The sequence below is a fragment of the Megascapheus bottae genome, chromosome 4 (assembly GCF_031878675.1).
Source record: "Megascapheus bottae isolate mThoBot1 chromosome 4, mThoBot2.hap1, whole genome shotgun sequence".
Lineage (NCBI taxonomy): Eukaryota > Metazoa > Chordata > Mammalia > Rodentia > Geomyidae > Megascapheus > Megascapheus bottae.
In genome coordinates, this window is record NC_143512.1 from 56,883,266 (window position 1) to 56,901,778 (window position 18,513).

The 18,513-nt window shown below is 39.0% G+C and overlaps 1 protein-coding gene across 5 annotated transcripts; it reads left to right on the forward strand.

The window, feature by feature from the left end:
- The first annotated feature begins 5,973 nt into the window (after positions 1-5,973).
- On the forward strand, positions 5,974-18,260 carry Mocs2 (molybdenum cofactor synthesis 2). 5 transcript variants are annotated; one of them, XM_090331954.1, is made up of 6 exons: positions 5,974-6,049; positions 6,912-7,033; positions 11,511-11,638; positions 13,493-13,643; positions 14,761-14,884; positions 16,082-18,260. In XM_090331954.1, exons 1-6 carry the CDS (start codon positions 6,032-6,034, stop codon positions 16,145-16,147), a joined length of 609 nt encoding a protein of 202 aa, XP_090188080.1. In that variant the 5' UTR covers positions 5,974-6,031; the 3' UTR covers positions 16,148-18,260. The 5 variants fall into 5 exon arrangements, with proteins under 5 accessions (XP_090188080.1, XP_090188078.1, XP_090188077.1 ...); XM_090331950.1 differs by lacking the exon at positions 5,974-6,049 and adding exons at positions 6,531-6,587; positions 8,084-8,228 and having other exon boundaries at positions 14,761-18,260; XM_090331952.1 differs by lacking the exons at positions 11,511-11,638; positions 14,761-14,884; positions 16,082-18,260 and adding an exon at positions 8,084-8,228 and having other exon boundaries at positions 13,493-13,577.
- Positions 18,261-18,513: the final 253 nt, after the last annotated feature.

Sequence of the window (18,513 nt, forward strand, 5' to 3'; positions counted from 1 at the left end):
AATTTGAACAAAGAGAATAAATTAAAAATAATATTCTTATAATGTGTGTATCTGTGTGTGTATATGTGTGTGAGAGAGAGAGAGAGAGACAGAGACAGAGAGAGACAGAGACAGAGACAGAGACAGAGACAGAGACAGAAACAGACAGAGAGAGGCAGAAAGACAGAATGGGAAAGAAAAAGAAGGGGGAGAGGGAGGTACATCTGGAAATGAGAAGTAGTACCCTGTGGCACCATCTCCATTGTTTAGGAGAATAGTACTGAGGAGATTGTATTAGGCCTCAGAAACCTGGTGTGTGGGAATGAGAATATAAAGCTAAAAACAAGAGGTGTGTGTGTGTGTGTGTGTGTGTGTGTGTGTGTGTGTGTGTGTGTGGACAAGGGATTGAACTCAGGGTGTTGTCTTTAGTTTTTATTGTTGTTGTTTTTCCTTGAGGATGGCTACACTTTCACTTCTAGATTTTTAGTGGTTTATTAGAGATAAAAATTTTCTTGACCTTCCTGCCTTGACTGGCCTTAAACCATGATCCTCAGATCTCAGCCTCTTGAGTAGCTAGGATTACAGACGTGAGCCATTGGTGCTTGACCAAGCAAAAGTTAAATTCTCTATCTAGAAACACTGACTAAATTCACAGCTATCAACCATTGTGTATGCATCAGCCAGACTTTATGACCTAGGAAAGAAGCTAAAATCTTTAGCTTTGCCTTTTGATCCAAAATGCTGTGGGGAAAGCCTTTCCTTCCGGTAGAATCAATGGATCAGAGTAACCTTACCAATGCAAACAGCAAGATGTCAGACAGTGAGGAGGATTGACTCATTAGTCAGGAAGGAAAAGAGGAGCATGCTGCAACCTGGTTAGCTCCCCTTCTAGAGAGGAGTTGTGGAGTGTCACACCAGAGGGAAAGCAGTGGTTCTCTCATATGAGCTGAGGGGTTAAAGTCCTGACAAGCAAGTAAAATTGACTAAAGGAATGACCAGAGAACAAGAGCTCTTCAAGCCTGTTGAGAGTCAATGTTAAATGTACACTGAAGTACTGACCAAGATCACAGAAACACTGCAGCAAATGGGAGTAAAGGGGCCATGGAGCTCAAAGTCTCAAGATAATGGTTCTTCCAGTGGAGTGAGAAATCTTACAGTTCCAGTTAACACAACTTACACATAAATTACATGTTGTTGGTGCATTTTCCAGGTAATTTACTCTGCGTTAGAACAAAATTGAAATATAAAAAGGTAAGTAAAATTTACAGTATCTGGGATCCAACCTATTAATCAATGGCTGAGAGATACAAATGAAAACAAAAATACAGGAATAGTACTTTCTTTCATAATAAAGAGAAGTTAGCCCATCTACAAGATCTAGAAATGACCCAACTGACAGAATTGAGAGACAAGAACCGAGAGACTGAAGAAAAAAATTTACAATTTTAGGAATGAAAACTAAGATGTTTGAAATCAAAATACAAGGATACTATTATAAATTAGACATTACAGAAGAAAAGGTGAATGAAATTGAAGAGTTAGAAACAAAAACTAACCAAAATTTAACAAAAATACTTAGAAAAATTCCAAAAAATCACACCAGTCAGCAAAGGGATAACTTAACTGATATATGTATAATTATCTTTTCCTTCATTCCTGAATAAATTTTATCTTCAACATATCCTTAAAATCATTCAATGTATTCCTTGTGATATTTCCAGATTGCATTAGAATACACTATGTTCTTAGAACCTGTAGCATAAATATCTTGAGAGGTTATTATCTATTAGAACTTAAAACCCATGTATATCCCATTTGTCTATATCTTTCTCTCTCTCCCTCCATTCTTCTTTTCTTCTCTTCCCTCCCTCCTTCTGTCCATCCCTCCCTCCCTCCCCCTTCCTTCTCTCCCTCTCTCCCTCCCTTCCTTCCTTTTATCTTCCTTTATTTCTTCCTTTCCTTGGTGGTACTGGGACTTGAACTTAACAAAGCAGGCACTCTATTGCTAAGGCAGACCTCTGACTCCCTTTTTTTATTAGAGAATTTATCAACATTGATTTTTACATCATATTTCAATTGACGTATTTAACAACAAGTATTCAAGAAGGGAATCTCTATATACAATCACTGGCACTTAGATTTTAGAACATAATTAAAATTAGGCTGAGGGTTTGTATGTCATAGATACATATTAATCTATGTAATAAAACATTATGTCTATAGAGTCATGAATTTTTATGTTTATGTAGTTGTGTTTATATTTCCAATACCATGTCCATAACATTGGGTATGTAAATAATGAGCCCTCCTCGCTCTTGTACTGTTTGGATCTAATAGCCACATATTAAGGATACCATGCGCCTTTTGTTCCTTTGGTCTGGACTTGTCTCATTCAACATGATTTGCTCTAGATTCATCCACTTCCCTGCGAATGCCATTATTTTATCTTTCCCTGAGTCCTTTTTGCACTTATAAGTTTTGAAAGAGGCTGGCGTCATCTAGGAATTAATCTAGTTTAGTTTTTGTGCTGTAACTATGGTGACAGCTGTGTGTGTGTGTGTGTGATCTTCTTCCACTGAGTTCTGGTCTTGTGGAAGGTTTTTGTCTGAGGTAGTCTGATACTGAAATCCACCCAAACTCAACCCCTTATACTACTGAGATGACAGAGATACAGTGCTGCCCTCAGCTCTTGGTTGAGAGGGAGGACTTTTGAGCTGTAAATTTGTTTCTTGCCAGTCCTGAGGACTGAACTCAGAGCCTGAGCACTATCCTTGGGCTTTCCTCAAGGTTAGTGCTCTACTACTTGAGCCACAGCACCAGTTCTGGCTTTTCTATATATGTGGTACCGAGGAATCGAACTTGGGTCTTCGTGTATGCTAGGCAACCACGCGATAATTTCACTTAATAGACATGGACAAATCTTTCCATTTTAGTTTCAGGAAAATGAGAAAAAGTTCTCAAAAGTTCCTTAAAAATCTTTCATTTCTGTTTTGTAACTTCATTTTATCCTTGAAATCTCATATAAATTTGTGCTCTTATACAGTAGCCTCACTTTATTCACAGGGGATACTTTCCAAGACCACCAGAGGATGCCTAGAGCCACGGCCAGCACCACATCAGATATATCCTATGTTGTTTCCCTATGTATACATACAGACCTATTACAAATGTATTAATTAGGCACAGTATGAGGACAATAGCAACAATGTGCTGCAAGGAAGCTTGCTCAAATGTAGTCTCCGTTAATAACTTCTTGTGCTGTAGTTTCCATTCACCACGGTGGGAGGATGCCATGTCTTCGTGACAAGAGGAATGGGAGTGAGTGATGTCAGCACTGGGATGCAGCATTAGACTACTGCGTAGGCCTCACCTGGACACAGCACTTTACTCCATGTTCCATCTGACCATCAGGAAGGCTACAGGGGATAAAATGGGTAGGTGGCACTCATAGGGTGGGCATTGAGATAAAGGGAATATTGCCATCCTAGGCAAGATGAAAGAGCACAGCAGTTCATCGGCATTGTCAGAATATTGTAAGTTTCAAATTATGAAAGGTTTATTTCTGGAAGTTTCCATGTAATATTTCTGAACTGCCCTTGAGCACAAGTAACTGAAGCTTTGGACATAGATTTCGAATGAGGAAGAGCCGTGATAAACTTTCCTGGTGCACAGTGCATGAGAGAAATTTTTCTTTGGGGAGAGGGTTTTTGCCTTCAACTTCAGCATATTTTTTATTGATAGTTTTTATTGATAGTTTGCATCCTCTTTTCATATTAGTTTTATTTTAGGGGGGGTTGAAATTTTTTCTGTTATGCTAGTTGGTATTTTATTTCCTGTTATTTTTTTCTGTTTCTCATTTTACTTAAATGGAAACATTGTGTCCAAGATATTTTACGTGAATTATAAAGTGATTAACTTCTCTCTCACTGCTTTTTTTTTTTGCCAGTCCCGGGGCTTGAACTCAGGGCCTGAACACTGTCCTTGGGCTTTCCTTAAGGCCAGTGCTCTACCATTTGAGCCACAGCACCACTTCGGGCTTTTCTCAGTATATGTGGTACTGAGGATTCATGCATGATAGCCAAGCACTCTATCACTAGGCCAAACTCCCGGCCTCTCTCACTACTTTCTTGCTTTTTCTCTAACTTTATAATTTAAGGATTAGCAGAGAACCTGTGGATAAACAACTTACCTCATATTATTTTAGATATAGCAAAACATAGCCATTTTCTTCTTGTTGCTGGCTCCTCTTATGTTGCCAGTTGTAGAACTGGGCAGCAGAGATAGAAATCATAACAATTGGGGAAGTTTAAATGTTACAGTTTGGCCCTTTTATAGAAATGTTTTCTGACCATATCTCTGTAGCCTGCCAGAATGAGGTAGGGTGACCATGGCATTGGAGATTCTTCAGATTGGCTTGTTTTTCTCTTTTCATTAAAAATATTTGTCTTGGGTTATTTCAGCTTGGGCTGTTCTATCAGGTTATCATCACCCCTTGGTATCCCTTGTTTCTGCAATTCACGTAGATACCCAAATCTGCAGAGACCCAAGTCTGTCCTATCAAACTACATAGTATTTCCCTATAACTTGCCTCCTCCTGTATCCTTTAAATCATGCCTAGATTTCTTATAATGTAGTACAAACCTTATGTAAAGAGTTGTTACAGGGAATTGTTTAGGCAATAATATCATTACTCTGTATTATTATGGACAATCTATACTTGCTCAGACGCAAATTTTATAATATCCATCAGTTGTGTCCACATGCATGAAACTCAATGATATGCAAGGACGATGGGATTAAAGAGTGGTTGGTTTATAAGCAACATTTATTTCTCATAGTTCTGGAGGATGAAAGTCTAAGACGAGAGTGTCACTATCTTTAAGAGAACTTTTTTGTGTTTCAGATTGATAATTTTCTTTCTTTCCTTCTTTCTTTCCTTCTTTCTTTCCTTTCTTTCTTTCCTTTCTTCCTTCCTTCCTTCCTTCCTTCCTTTCTTTCTTTCTTTCTTTCTTTCTTTCTTTCTTTCTTTCCTTCTTTCTTTCTTTCTTTCTTTCTTTCTTTCTTTCTTTCTTTCTTTCTTTCTTTCTTTCTTTCTTTCTTTCTTTCTGCCACCTCAAGTGGCAGAGAAAATATGTGCTAGCTCTCTGGATTCCAGTTTGTAAAGAAAGACACCAATCCTTTTCATGAGGCCTCCACCTCCTTGACCTAATTACTTCTCTTATGCCTCCCTTGAGATGTATCAGCTTGTGGGGCAGGCTGTGGATCTAGGCAGTTTTAGAAGGCACAGATACAGGTCACAACACTGCCTAATGTTAAGATGTACTCTTCCAGTCCTGGGGTCCAGTGGATCGTTGTCCTCTTCTAGCTCTACCTTGATCTCCAGAGCTCTTGTTACTCCTGGGGAGAAGCAGCCAGCCTGTGTTCTTACCTCCTATTCAGGCATTAATGATTTTTACTGCCCAAGACTTGACAGGTGTGCCAAAGGTGGGTTTGGCTTTGGCTTCTTGTATTGAGAACCTTGGACTTTACCTGTGCAAGAACCTCAAGCTCTGCTCCGTAAGGTTTAGAACTTTGGTTTTCATTGCATAATAATTTCCCCCTCCCTCTCTCTCCCCATCTTGCTCTCCCACTTTCTCTGTCTCTCTGTCTCTCTCTTGCTCCGCCCTCTCTCCTTGCATTTTCCTGCATGTACAGTTTAAATTTTAAATAAATGAAAACTTGAGACCTTTCTTTCATCTACATAATGATTACATAATATATAGATAGATTAGAAAATGCACGTCTAGGTCTCTATTTCCTACTTTCATAACTACTGTTACTCATTTTCACCAACCGCCCAACCATAAAGGAAAAACAAGTTTTCTTAAGCGCTACCACAGGGATAACAAGGAGGGCGGGGCAAGTATCTGGAAGATTGGGGCGGAGCTAGCACTGCGCATGCGCCATCGGGGCACACTGCTGGGGACGGGGTGGAGCGTCTTTCAGCTGCGCCTGCGCTCTGGAGCCTTAGGCTCCCAGGCCGCTGTCATTCCTCCCCGCAACGCTGGGCGGGATGGTGCCGCGGTGCCAGGTAAGGGTTTCGGGTGCGGAGAGCCGGCCTGGGCACTGCAGATCTCCCAGCGCTCCACCCGCCAACCCTGGGCGGGCCTGGAGTCCACGCGGCTCTGCTCCCGGCAGGTGACTCACTTCGTCCCTGTCGGTGTCTTGTAGACCACCGGCCCCGCGGGACCCGGGGTGGGCGGGGGGGGGGGGGGGGCGAGGAGCGCAGGCCGGGCCTGGCGAAGTCCGGCGCTCGCCCCGCTCCGCCGGGGCCCGGCCTCCCGCGTCCCTCAGCGCCTGGCTTCCGCGGACCGGCCTTTCTGGGCCCTCACCTGCGGAGCCGTCCACGTCCCCGTCCCCCCACCCCCACCCCGAGGCGGCCGCCGGGGTGTGCGCCGCGGTGCCTACCCGGAACCCAGTCCCCGCGCCGGGCCACGGCACTTGGCGGCCGGCGTCTATTGGGTAACCTCAACCCCGGCCCCCGGGGGCCTCGGCCGCAGTGGGCAATCCCAGGCCGCCAGGCAGTTCTGGAGACAAGTCATTGGCCACTTGGGTCATTTTCCTTTCGGGTAATTGATGTAGACCCTGACCGTGGCTCAGTGCCTACGCGTGAATACAAGACAGACGTGATAGGTTTGCTAAGGTGGACAGGATTCTAATTTTCACACCCGAATTCGTAAAACTTAAAAAAAATAAATATGCCAGGATGAGTCTGGAATGGGTTTTAAATGGAGTTTTAATTGGAATCTAGACTGAAGTTTGTTTTGTTAGCAACTTCCTTTTTTTTTTTCTATCATCAAATTTGTCTTAAAATATTGGAAAATGAGAAAACTTGGTGTGGGAGGTCAGAAAAGAATTATGCTTTATTATTAAAGGCATCTTCCTCTTTTCAGGTTGAAGTATTATATTTTGCCAAAAGTGCTGAAATAACTGGAGTTCGTTCAGAGACCATTTCTGTGCCTCAAGAAATCAAAGCAGCTCAGCTGTGGAAAGAGATAGAAACACGCCATCCTGGGTAAGTGAAGATACTACTTTGCATGTGGTGAATACTTTCTTTTTAATATTAAAAATGTAAATGACAAAGCTAAAACTGAGGTTACTTTTTGAGTCTCTAACTCTCATTTCCTGCATGAGAAGCAAGAAATGTTTTCTTTAGTTCTTCCTAATCTGTCATCCTCAAATGCTTGCTAAAACTTTTTAAAAGACTATTTTTGATTTCCATGCTTAATGTTAAAAAAGGTCACTAGCTATATTTTTCTGGTATCACACCCCAAATCATAAACTTTAGTTTCTGTACATGCCAGATTCCTTGGAAAACATTACAAATAGCTTACTAAAAGGACTGCCAACTGAGATTACACCCAGATAAACATGGTTATTTCATTGGCAATCACTTTCATAATTTGTAAGATGTTGAAAATGTAGGTTGAATAGAAATCTTCAAGATTAAAGCAAAAATGATCTACAAAACCCTAAATGGTACTGAACTTGAGATTTGGTTTTTTTTCCCCCTCTCTCTCTGGTTCTTAAACAACCTTTAGTTTTAGTGCAGTCATTCTTGCTCCCAGCTCTATTTAGAACAAAATAGAAGTAACTTGTTAGAAAGTTTTCAAGAAACATTCATAGTGTCAGTTAAATTTGTAGCTGGAACGTCAGTGCTGTGCAGAAAGTCTACTATCATATGTGCTCTAAAGGAAACTACCTGTTCTTGACAGATTGTGTTTACAATGTCCTTTTAATCTACTTACGCATCTAGCTATCTGTACTTAGAAGACCCATGAAAAAGCCATATAGTGATGAGAAAATAATTATTTTCTTTTGGCCTAATTTGAATGTCTCTTTTAGTCTAATTTTTTGTGTCCTGTGTGTTTTCCTAGACACATACCACTTAGTACAATAAAAGGTAATTTGCAATTAATATGTTCTTTGCAAGACTACATGTTACCTCTTCCCACCCATAGGAGTATTGGCAGGTGATATTTCATAACACCTTTTATTGATGCTAAACATTTTTTTTCAAGTCTGTTAAAGACTGTAACCACTCATCCAACCTTTTGCTCTTCAGCTTGGCTGATGTTAGAAATCAGGTGATATTTGCTGTTCGTCAAGAATATGTCGAGCTTGGAGATCAGCTCCTCCTGCTTCAACCAGGAGATGAAATTGCGATCATCCCCCCCATTAGTGGAGGGTAACACTGTGGAACCATCCAGGTATGTGCGATTGATTTTTCTTCTTAACCAGACTCAGGGAGGACCATGCAGATAATACCTTGTACATAACTTGTACATACCTGTTGATTCTTCCTAAGTCTGTATGTACTATTTCTCTCCTGACACAGTAGCTCTGGCTTGGTTTGGACAGAATGAGAGGCACCTCTGCTTTAACTTTACTCTAAGCAGTTTTATTTATTTATTTTTATTGTAATGTATAGAGGGATTACAGTTATATTTGCCAGATAGCAGGTGTATTACTTCTCATACATTGATACCCCTTCTCATGTTTTTGTCCCCACTTCTCATCCCCCACCCCCTCCCAATCATCTTGTTGTCTCCCTTCCCTTTCCTATTTCAAATAAACAAAAAAAGTATATGCACCATGTCAGATAACAAAATCAGATACTGTAACAATATGCAATTAACCAAAGGGCAACAAAAAAGAAGAGAAATAACATAGTAGATTAAGAACCACAATCACACAAGATAAAGCTCTTGTTTCTATATCCTGGAGATCTTTTCATTTAGCCTCATCCTATATGGCCTTATGTATCTAGGTTTTGAGCTATTGTAATCCTCTGCTAGCAGTGTCCTAGGTGTGTACTAATTATTACAAATGAAGGAAACCATTGAGCTTAAGTTCCTTTGGGTCTGGCTTACTTCACTTAATATGATTTTTTCTAAGTCCATTTCCTTACAAATGGGGTGATGTCATTCTTTCTGACAGCAGCATAGAATTCTATTGTGTATAAATACCATATCTTGTTGAGCCAATCATCTACTGAGGAGCATCTGGGTTGGTAGCATATCCTTGCTGTGGTAAATAGTACTGCAGTAAACATCTTTGTGCTCGTGGGTTTATTATGTCCTTGTTTCTGGATGATTGGGTAAATGCCAAGGAGTAAAATTGCTGGGTCATAGGGGAGTTCTATGTTTAGTTTTTTGAGGAACCACTATACTCTAAGCAGTTTAATTTATTATCATGTTGGTATCTTTAGTATACTCTAACATGGCTTGCTACACAGTACTGGACTTTGGAGTGTTAATATCTAACTTTTACTGTTAAGAAAACTGAAGACTCATGAAGTAATAAACCAAATCAAACCAAAAACTTGCCTTTGCAGCATGGGTGTAGAAGTTTCTAATATAATTCCAACTACTTTTGAGGTAAAGGTAGAAGGATTGAATGTTCAAGTCCAGTCTGGGCAAGGTTAGGGAGACTCTACCTCCAAAGCAAAAACAAACAGACGTATTGGTGATATAGCTTACATAGTAAAGCACTGGCTTAGTATGTGGGAGGCCCTTGGTTCAGTCTATAACATCACAGGAAAGCAAACAACAACAACCAAACAGAAGTAAATATACAAGAAAAACAAGTGGTAGAGCTGACATTTGGATTAACTGATTGATTTTTGCTTTTGTTTTTTTTTTTTTACTATCTAAATATTAGCTTCTTTGAGTTATGTAGAGAATTGCAACACTAGAAAGCCAGAAGATCCAACAATAAAACTGAGGTATAAACTGAGAAACCCAGTAGGATTAGGAATAGGATTACGAGTGGGATTAAGAATATTGTTCAATATGATTTGGAGAGGTCATACTTAATTTTATTGTCATCTGAACAGTAAGTCTTATGTAAGGAGTGAAATCTCTGATAGGATTTTTTTTTCTGAAATCAATAGCAAATATATACCCAGTGGCAAAACCATGACTCTGTCAAAGGAAGGAACGAGCCAAGGATTTTGTTCATTTTTCTCACCCCCTCCTCCCTTACCTTCAGAACAGTGCCTCACCAAATGAAGAGCAGATCTGTGCAGCAGACACAACACTTAAGAGTACCTTTCTCAGGGCTACCAGCTGGAGGCAGAAGAATTCTTTCTGAGATAACTCAATTTAATCTGGACACTATGTTCAACATCTCACCATTATAGTTTTAGGAGTTTCTAGAATGCTATATATTCAGAAGATAATATATAATTATTAAAGATGTTGTTTGTGATTATTATTTGTAAAGATTAGAAAGATTACTTACTAGCATTATTTCATTGTTCCTGATGAGGTTTGTATAAAGTCATTTTAGAAGCTGCTAACTAAGTTTAGTAGTCTGTACAGTTGGAAGTTATGGGAACTCAGTATGGTTTGAAGCAAGGAGAGCCCATTTGGGTTATCTGTGTCTTATTGCAATAAAACGTGGTAGAAGAATTACAAATGGCACAAACAGTAGATAAAAAATCCTGGAAGATGGTAGTAAATGAATAGTTGTGCTTTTCTTTCTAGTAATTAGAAGGATATAGGGAAGTAAACATGTGTTTTTATTAAGATTTCTTGTTTGGAACTTCAGCATCTCAAAAGAATCCTTAACTTGTGTGAGCTTTCATCATTCACTTTTCAATAAACATGAAACTTCCTAGGATTTATGATAATAAAACTTCTCCTGGCTCGTGTAGTCCTCCCTTCTGCTACATCTCTGGTTGGCTATCTGGGTTGCATCTTCTGCTGCGTTGTGAGTGCATCATGTTCTTTCTTTCCCTGGAGGCTTCACGTTTGCCCACTCGCCTTTTTTCTACTTGTGACTCTGTCTCCATTTCTCCACGTTACTTGGTCTTTCAAGTCTCAGCTTTAAATATCTCTGGAGAGAGACCTTTGGGTTCCCCTCATCCCCCATGCCCTGTCCCGGGACTGTACCCCTGTTTGTGGTTCTTTGTTACTGGTTTGCTTGTTCCATTCAGATCTAGTCAGTGCTTTGAAAAACAGGAGCCTCTGCTCTTATTCTCCTGTTTGATGACTGAATGAGGCATGCCAAGTAAATGACTACACAATACATGGGGAAAAGTTCCCTTTAACTGGGCTTGTGGCATGTTGCGAAGGGAAATTGATTTCCGTTCTCTCCTTTTTTAGATGAAGGAAAAGGCCTTCTAGGTATAGAGTGTGGTTACATGGTGGTTAGTGGTAAAGTACATGTCAGTAAGAGTGATGATGCCTGCTGTGCCATGCTAAAACATAGGCATGACAGTGTAGGACTGGAACAAGTGAACACAGGAGATAGATCACAGTTTAGTGACTGTGCTCATGTCACCTTCATATGTATGTATTCTGCCTGATTTGTCAGATATTTATGGATCTATCAGTTTTGATGAAATTGTACACTTGCTTATTTTGTCCTTCATATCAAATCCTTCCTAGCACATTTAGCATAGAACAGTATGCATGGAAACAGTTTGTAAGTTGAATGCTTGTGTGGAACCTTTCTGTTAAGGTTTATTAATACCATATTTCTAGGAAAGAAATGGATGAAGTTGAAGAGAAACCTAAAGACATAATAAAGTTCACTGCTGAGAAACTTGCAGTAGATGAAGTCTCACACCTTGTGGTCTCTCCCCTCTGTGGTGCAATATCTCTTTTCGTAGGTGAGTTGTAATTTCCTTGCATCTACTGACTGCACAAGAATGGAAATTACTAGAGGGTGCTGGAGACCTGAGGATCATGGTTTGATGCTAAACTAGGCAGACAAATCCATGTTACTTTTACTCCAATTAACCAGTAAAAACCCCAAGTGGAGGTGCATGTCAGCCTTAAATGAAAAAGCCAAGTGAAAGCATAAGGCCTTGAGTTCAAACCCCAGTACTGGCATGCATGCATTCTCTGACTCTCTGTCTCTCTCTCTGTCTCTCTGTCTCTCTCTCTCTGTCTCTCTTTCACACACACACACACACACACACACACACACACACACACACACACAAGTAGGAATTACTAATTGCTAGATAGTTCATTGTTAATCGTCAGAAGACTCCCTGAGCAGTAAGCTAGGGTTACCTGTGAAAGTTGGTAGAAATTTACTAGATTTTATTTTGGTTTTGTTAATCTTGGAATTCACCTAAAATTTTAAGTCCTAAAGTGGTACAATGCAACTCTTTGTGGGGAAAGTTCTGTGTTTTCTTTTTTTAATTATTATTATCTTTGAGTAGTTGAATAAACAAGTTTAAATACATATGCCAGTGTATAAGTACAGGGAATCCTGATCAGTGTTACCCCACTCCACCCATACACTCATGTTACAAGCCTCCTTTGTCTTATATGTACATTGAACATTGTGACTGCATTTGATCTCTTTCCTTTTTCCATTCATTTCTCCTTCCTTTTCTTGGCCTTCAGTTCTCCCACCCCCATTTTTTTTTTCAGTTTCCTGGTGTTCATTTTGTAAACAGTAAGTTAGTTGTTCAAAAAAGTTCCAGCATTGGAATCCTCTCCTGAATATACCATACTTCAGTATGTTTGTGTATACATGCATTAGACCCTGTATATGTTTTTATATATGTCTGACTTCCACATATGAGAGAAAACATATGCCATTTGTCTCTGAGCCTGACTTACTTCACTTAACATAATTTTTCCAAGTCCAATCATTTTCCTACATGGTATAAAAATATTATTATCCTTTTTTCCCCAGCCCTGGGGCTTGAACTCAGGGCCTAGGCACTGTCTTTGACCTTCTTTTGCTTAAGGTTAGCATTCTATCACTTGAGCCACATCACTACTTCTGACTTTTTCTGTTTATGTGTTACTGAGAAATCAAACTCAGGCCTTCATGCTTGTCAGGCAAGCACTGTGCCACTAAGCTACGTTCCCATAGTATTCTTTCTGATAGTTGTCATCTGTGTGTGTACGTATAATATATAGTATATAAATTCATAAATTTACATATATGGACAGTAGATGTGATCCTTCTTTCTCACTCTACACACACATATATATATATATATGTGTGTATATTCTTAATCCATTTGCTTGTTGTAGAACATCTGTTTCTATAATTTGGGTATGTTGAATATTGCAGTAATGAACATGAGTGTGCAGGTGTCTTTACTGTAGCCTGACTTATGAATTCTGAGGGAAAATATGCTTGACAATGCCAAGAACATAAAAATTTTGTTATTTGTTTATTTACTATCCTTAAGCAGTTGTGCAAAGAGTTTCAGTTCGACATGTCAATTCATGAGTACAGTTCATCTTGAATGAGGTCGTTTCTTCATCATTCCCCCATTCTCCTGACCCCACTCATCCCTTGAAGTTATCTGGGTCCATTCTCACATATGTACGTCAAATACCATTCTGTTTTCCTCATCAAAGAAAAGTTCAAAACAGATGTCAATCAATGATGTGTTGCTTGTGTACAATTCAGAAATAGTCCATTTATATTTGTTAATGTGCTATTTATTGTAAGGGAATTTAAAAAAAATTTCTTTTTATTCTTGTTTTAGGAACTACAAGAAATAACTTTGAAGGGAAAAAAGTCGTTAGCTTGGAATATGAAGCATATGTACCAATGGCAGAGAGTGAAATCAGAAAAATTTGTAGTGATATTAGGCAGAGGTGGCCAGTTAAACACATAGCAGTGTTCCATCGACTTGGGTAAGATTGCTTTATTAATCTGGAAGTTCCCTGTAGTTGTCTTCCATGTAAGTGTTGGTGCTGCTTCTGGACCCTTTCTTAGGCCTGTCATTAATAACTGTGAGCAGAAAGCTTCCTTGTCTGTGCATAAAGGAGTCCCTGGCTTTAAAGGCCCCCTATTGTGCAGTAACCCTGGTACGTCCTTACTGCCTCTTTTGCTGTATCAGAGTGAAACATGAGTTGAGATTTCCATGACCTGAGGACGCATACCTGGATAAATATGTGTTAAAGTTCTTGAGGCCTTTTGGGAAGTTCTTTTTTGCCCTGGACTGTTTATTTTAGTCTGTTGCAAACATGACATCATTTCAGTAGTCTGTCTTTTTGTACCATTACAAAGCAGAATTCTAGGCTTGAAAATGAAGCCAGTCATTAAGACTAATTTCTGTTACATTGCTCATTATTTTGTCATTAGCTATCATTTTATTAATAACCAGTAATTTTGTTAGTAACATTTTTAATCATGTTGCTTAATATTTATTGCTATTGCTTTTATATTTACTTGTTTATTTTATTTATTTATTTATTTTGCCAGTCCTGGGCTTGTGCTCAGGGCCTGAGCACTGTCCTTAGACTTTCTCAAGGCTAGATCTCTACTACTTGAGCCTAAGCACCACTTCCGGCTTTTTTCTATGTATGTGGTACTGAGGAATCGAACCTGGGTCTTCGTGCATGCTAGGCAAGCACTCTACCACTAGGCCAAACTCCCAGCCCCTGCTTTTATATTTATATGTCACATGTCTCAGCGCTGTTTGGCCTTGAGTCTGATTGGTTTGAATCAGCTGTGTGCTAAGTTAGCCGGCTCAGCAGGTTTTCCCCTGAGAGATTTTCTTTTCTTTCTTTCTTTTTTTTTTTTCCTTATGGACAGGTATAAACACATTGACTACAACATCAGCTCAGTCTTACCTGTGCTGAATGTAACTGGAGTATCTTACTATTTTCTAACTACATCAGACAATGAAATAAAGGAGTATGACCATGGAGTTCTATAGTATAACTGGAGGGTGGTTTTTAATTTTGTAGCAGATTTACTTCACATGTAGATCAGGTAATGTTTTCCCCTCGTTTCATCTTGTTAAAGCTTGGTTCCAGTGTCAGAAGCAAGCGTGATTATTGCTGCATCCTCAGCCCACAGGACTGCAGCCCTGGAAGCTGTGAGCTATGCCATCGATACTTTAAAAGCCAAGGTGCCTATATGGAAAAAGGCAAGTGACGAAGATCCATCATTTTCCTAGGTGGACAAGCTTTTTCTCAGGAATTGTTAGCTAAAGCCCAGGAAATCAGAGTACATACACAATTTGTATTCATATGCCTTCCTTGATTATTATACAGTCTTGTTTTCTTCACTGGTAACAATTATAGTGGTTTGTTAAGCATGAAGAATATATGACCCAGATGTAGTGGGCCTTGACAAGCGCTAGCAGTTGGAATTTCTAGTCTTCTCTTGAGGAGCTCATGGATGGCATCTCAGCCTTCCATTCAACTGGAAGATCTTACTTTTTTTGGAACTACATATCCATAAGAGACCCTGATATCACCAAATGAAATGAGACATAATGATCCTCTAGGACTAGGAATTATATAAGTGGTTGTTTTGAGGAAATGAAGTTAATTGTAAGAGAACTCACAAAAGCAACTCTGAATATGGAGATTGACATAATTACCAAAGGAAGAAAGGAAGAGATCTTTGATTTGAAAATGACAGAGTTTTCTGATAAACAGTTGGGTTTATATTCCTCTTCCTATGCACATGGAATCCCATAGCATGTAGGGATAGCTTTGACCTCATTCTTTCCAGAGTTCTGTAAATCCCAGTCACATTCTGCCTAGGCTCTGCAGATCATGAGATACAGGGAGGAGATGATAGATAGGTAGCCATATGTCACAGAACAGTGAGCACTGAACACAGATAAGTAAGAACTCAGTGGTGGAGGTTCACCTGCCAGACAACAAGCCCTCTGCCCCACCTTTCACAAAATAAGTCATGTGGGCAGTCACTTAATTTTGTAGCTAATGGAAATGTCTTATCTTAGAAAGGCATATTTAGGAATGCCAAAGGAGTAGGCGTGTTTGGAAAGAAAATGTGTTTAAAACTAAAGACTTTCTGTCTTCCTGCACCTAATTTCTCATTTGAATGGATGACCCAAACGGAATTAGTTATTTATACCCTCTGTTATATAATGTGTAAGACCTTCTGGGCTATCATATTCATAGTTGAGATTGGGATCTTTAAGTATAGGAAGCACAGATTCTTACTTTTTTGCTCTTGATGTCTTATATAAATGTTGATTGATTTGTTATACAGGATGGGCTCAATGTGATTTTTTTTGATATGTTCAGATGTGTTTTATTTTCACATATTACAATAGCCTACTTTGATGTGGTATGGTTCTGTCTTTTAGGAAGTATACGAAGAGTCATCATCTTGGAAGACAAACAAAGAATGTTTTTGGGTCAACATCAAGTAGTCACATTTGTAGAATATTTAAGTATTAAATCTGGCAAGCTCTATTATTGATTACATTTTGATTTATCTTCTACAAACTAATAATTCATTGACGCATCATCACTAAGGCTGTATTAGTGAGAAAAATTGGAGAAAAAAGAAGCAAAATGAACTGGTGTGATCAGGGGATTGGATAATTTAAATGTCCTTGAATATATTTACATCTGTTTAAATCAACAGGATATTTCAAATACAAGGAATGATGTCTATGGATGTGTCTTTCCATCACTGATTGTTAATTGTAACTCGTCTCAGGATGAGGTGTGATCCCTCTCTTCTTCATACATTTCAGAGAGCATGCCCCTCCCCAGACCAGTTTTGTTATCAGACTTGTTATTATATATTATATGTTTTTCAGAACTTGCATAGTTTAGAAAATAAACAAAACCATGATTTCAAAAGATTATAAATGAGCCAAGTGCCGTGCCAGGCATGGTGGCTCATGCCTATAATCCTAGTTACTCAAGAGACTGAGATCTGAGGATTGTGGTTCAAAGCCAGCCTAGGCACTAAAGACTGTGAGACTCTTATCTCCAGTGAACCACTAGAAAACTGGAAATTTAGCTGAGGCTCAAGGGGTAGGGCAGTAGCCTTGAGCTGAAGAGCTCAGGGACAGTGCCCAGGCCCAGGGTCCAAGCCCCACAACTGACAAAAAAAAAAAAAGAAAAGGATAAACCAAGTGTCCATGGTTTATATCTATAATCCTAGCTACTCAAGAGGCTGAGAGAAGCCATGAGATTCCTATCTCCAGGTGACCTCCAGAAGTAGAGGTATGGTGCACTTGAGGCCTTGAGTTCAATCCCTACTCTACTGGTACCAAAAAAAATCTTAAAAAAAGTATTTTCCTGACTTCTAAAAATGTGGTTGTAATTGATAAAGTATTTTATATTATAAAGTTTTCTAGTATTTTAGACCTGTAATTATTCCATGATACATTTCATGTTTCTATTAGCTATTAATATGGTATCAGTATAAAAATTAGCATAAAGTTGTAATACAACTACTTGTAATACCAACCAGTAGTACATGGTTTTGTGTAAAAATACTAGTTGATTGTTTAAAATTTGACCCACATATGTTTAAAGAAATCATGTTAAGGAAACAAATATAAAATAATATCATTTTCTTTTTTCTGTCAGTTGTGGGGCTTGAACTTTGGGCCTGGGCATTGTCCCTGAGTTCCTCAGCTCAAGGCTACCACTCTACCACTTGAGCCACAGCACCACTTACAGTTTTCTGGTGGTTGGGTAGAGATAAGAGTCTCATGTTCTTTAATGGTCAGGCTGGCTTTGAACCTCGATTCTCAGATCTCAGCCTCCTGAGTCACTTGCATTACAGACGTGAGTCACCAGTGCCCAACTTAAAATTATATCAATTCTTGAAGCATTTTAAGGTAATGTTCCTTTGGATTTTTATGCCACATGATCATTATTGAAATCTTTAATAGTTGAATTTTGTGAAACTTTTTTATATTAGACAATTTCTATACTAACCAATTTTTGACTGGTCAATCTGTACTATTTTTTAGATATGATTTTATAAGTCCCATACAAAATAGTTTGAAATGACTTCTTCAGCTTTATTAAAAGTATGTGTAACAAAACAATCAAGTTTATTTATCATATATAATGTAAATGTAATGTGTTATAAATTTTATGAGGTGCTTAGCACAGTGATTGGAGGTGGCAGAAAGGGGTCCACTTCTGTTATATCTAGTGACATAATTTTTATTTAAGGATATTTGTTCAGCAAATATATTTGAACTGTCCACACCTCCCATCTTGCAGCAGGTTTGCTGTGTTGCTGTGGCTGGTGTAGACAGGCTTCCTGCCCCCAGACCCTTTCCTGCAAGTCCCATCTTTCTCTTCCTTTACAGATTACTTTGTCTACTTCCTGTCATTGTTCCAGTCTCTGATTAAGTGCTATTGCCACCGAGCCTTTAGGGACTACTCTACTTAAAACTGGAATACTGTCACTTTACTCTGCCTCATGTTTCTATTTTTTAAATTAATTTTTATTATCTCTAAGTAGATGTACAAAGGAGTTACCTTTAATAAAGCAGTTCATGAATACACTGTTTTTTTTTCATTTTATTTTATTATCGAGGTAATATATAGAGGGGTTACAGTTACATTCACCAGATAATAGGTGCATTACTTCTCACACATTGATACTTCTTTTCATGCTTTTGTCCCCACTTCCCTCCTCTCACCCCTCCCAATCATCTTGTTTTCCCCCTTCCCTTTCCTATTTACATTGTGTCTTTATCAATATCACTCTTCCCAAAATTCTCAGCCATTCCTCCTAAACCACCCCTCCCCTGACTTA

What these genes read in the sequence shown, in the direction of transcription:
- Mocs2 (XM_090331954.1), top strand. An exon ending in ATAGAAACACGCCATCCTGG is followed by an intron (nt 7,034 to 11,510) that starts GTAAGTGAAGAT and finishes CCATATTTCTAG; the next exon opens with GAAAGAAATGGATGAAGTTG. An exon ending in GCAGTGTTCCATCGACTTGG is followed by an intron (nt 13,644 to 14,760) that starts GTAAGATTGCTT and finishes ATCTTGTTAAAG; the next exon opens with CTTGGTTCCAGTGTCAGAAG.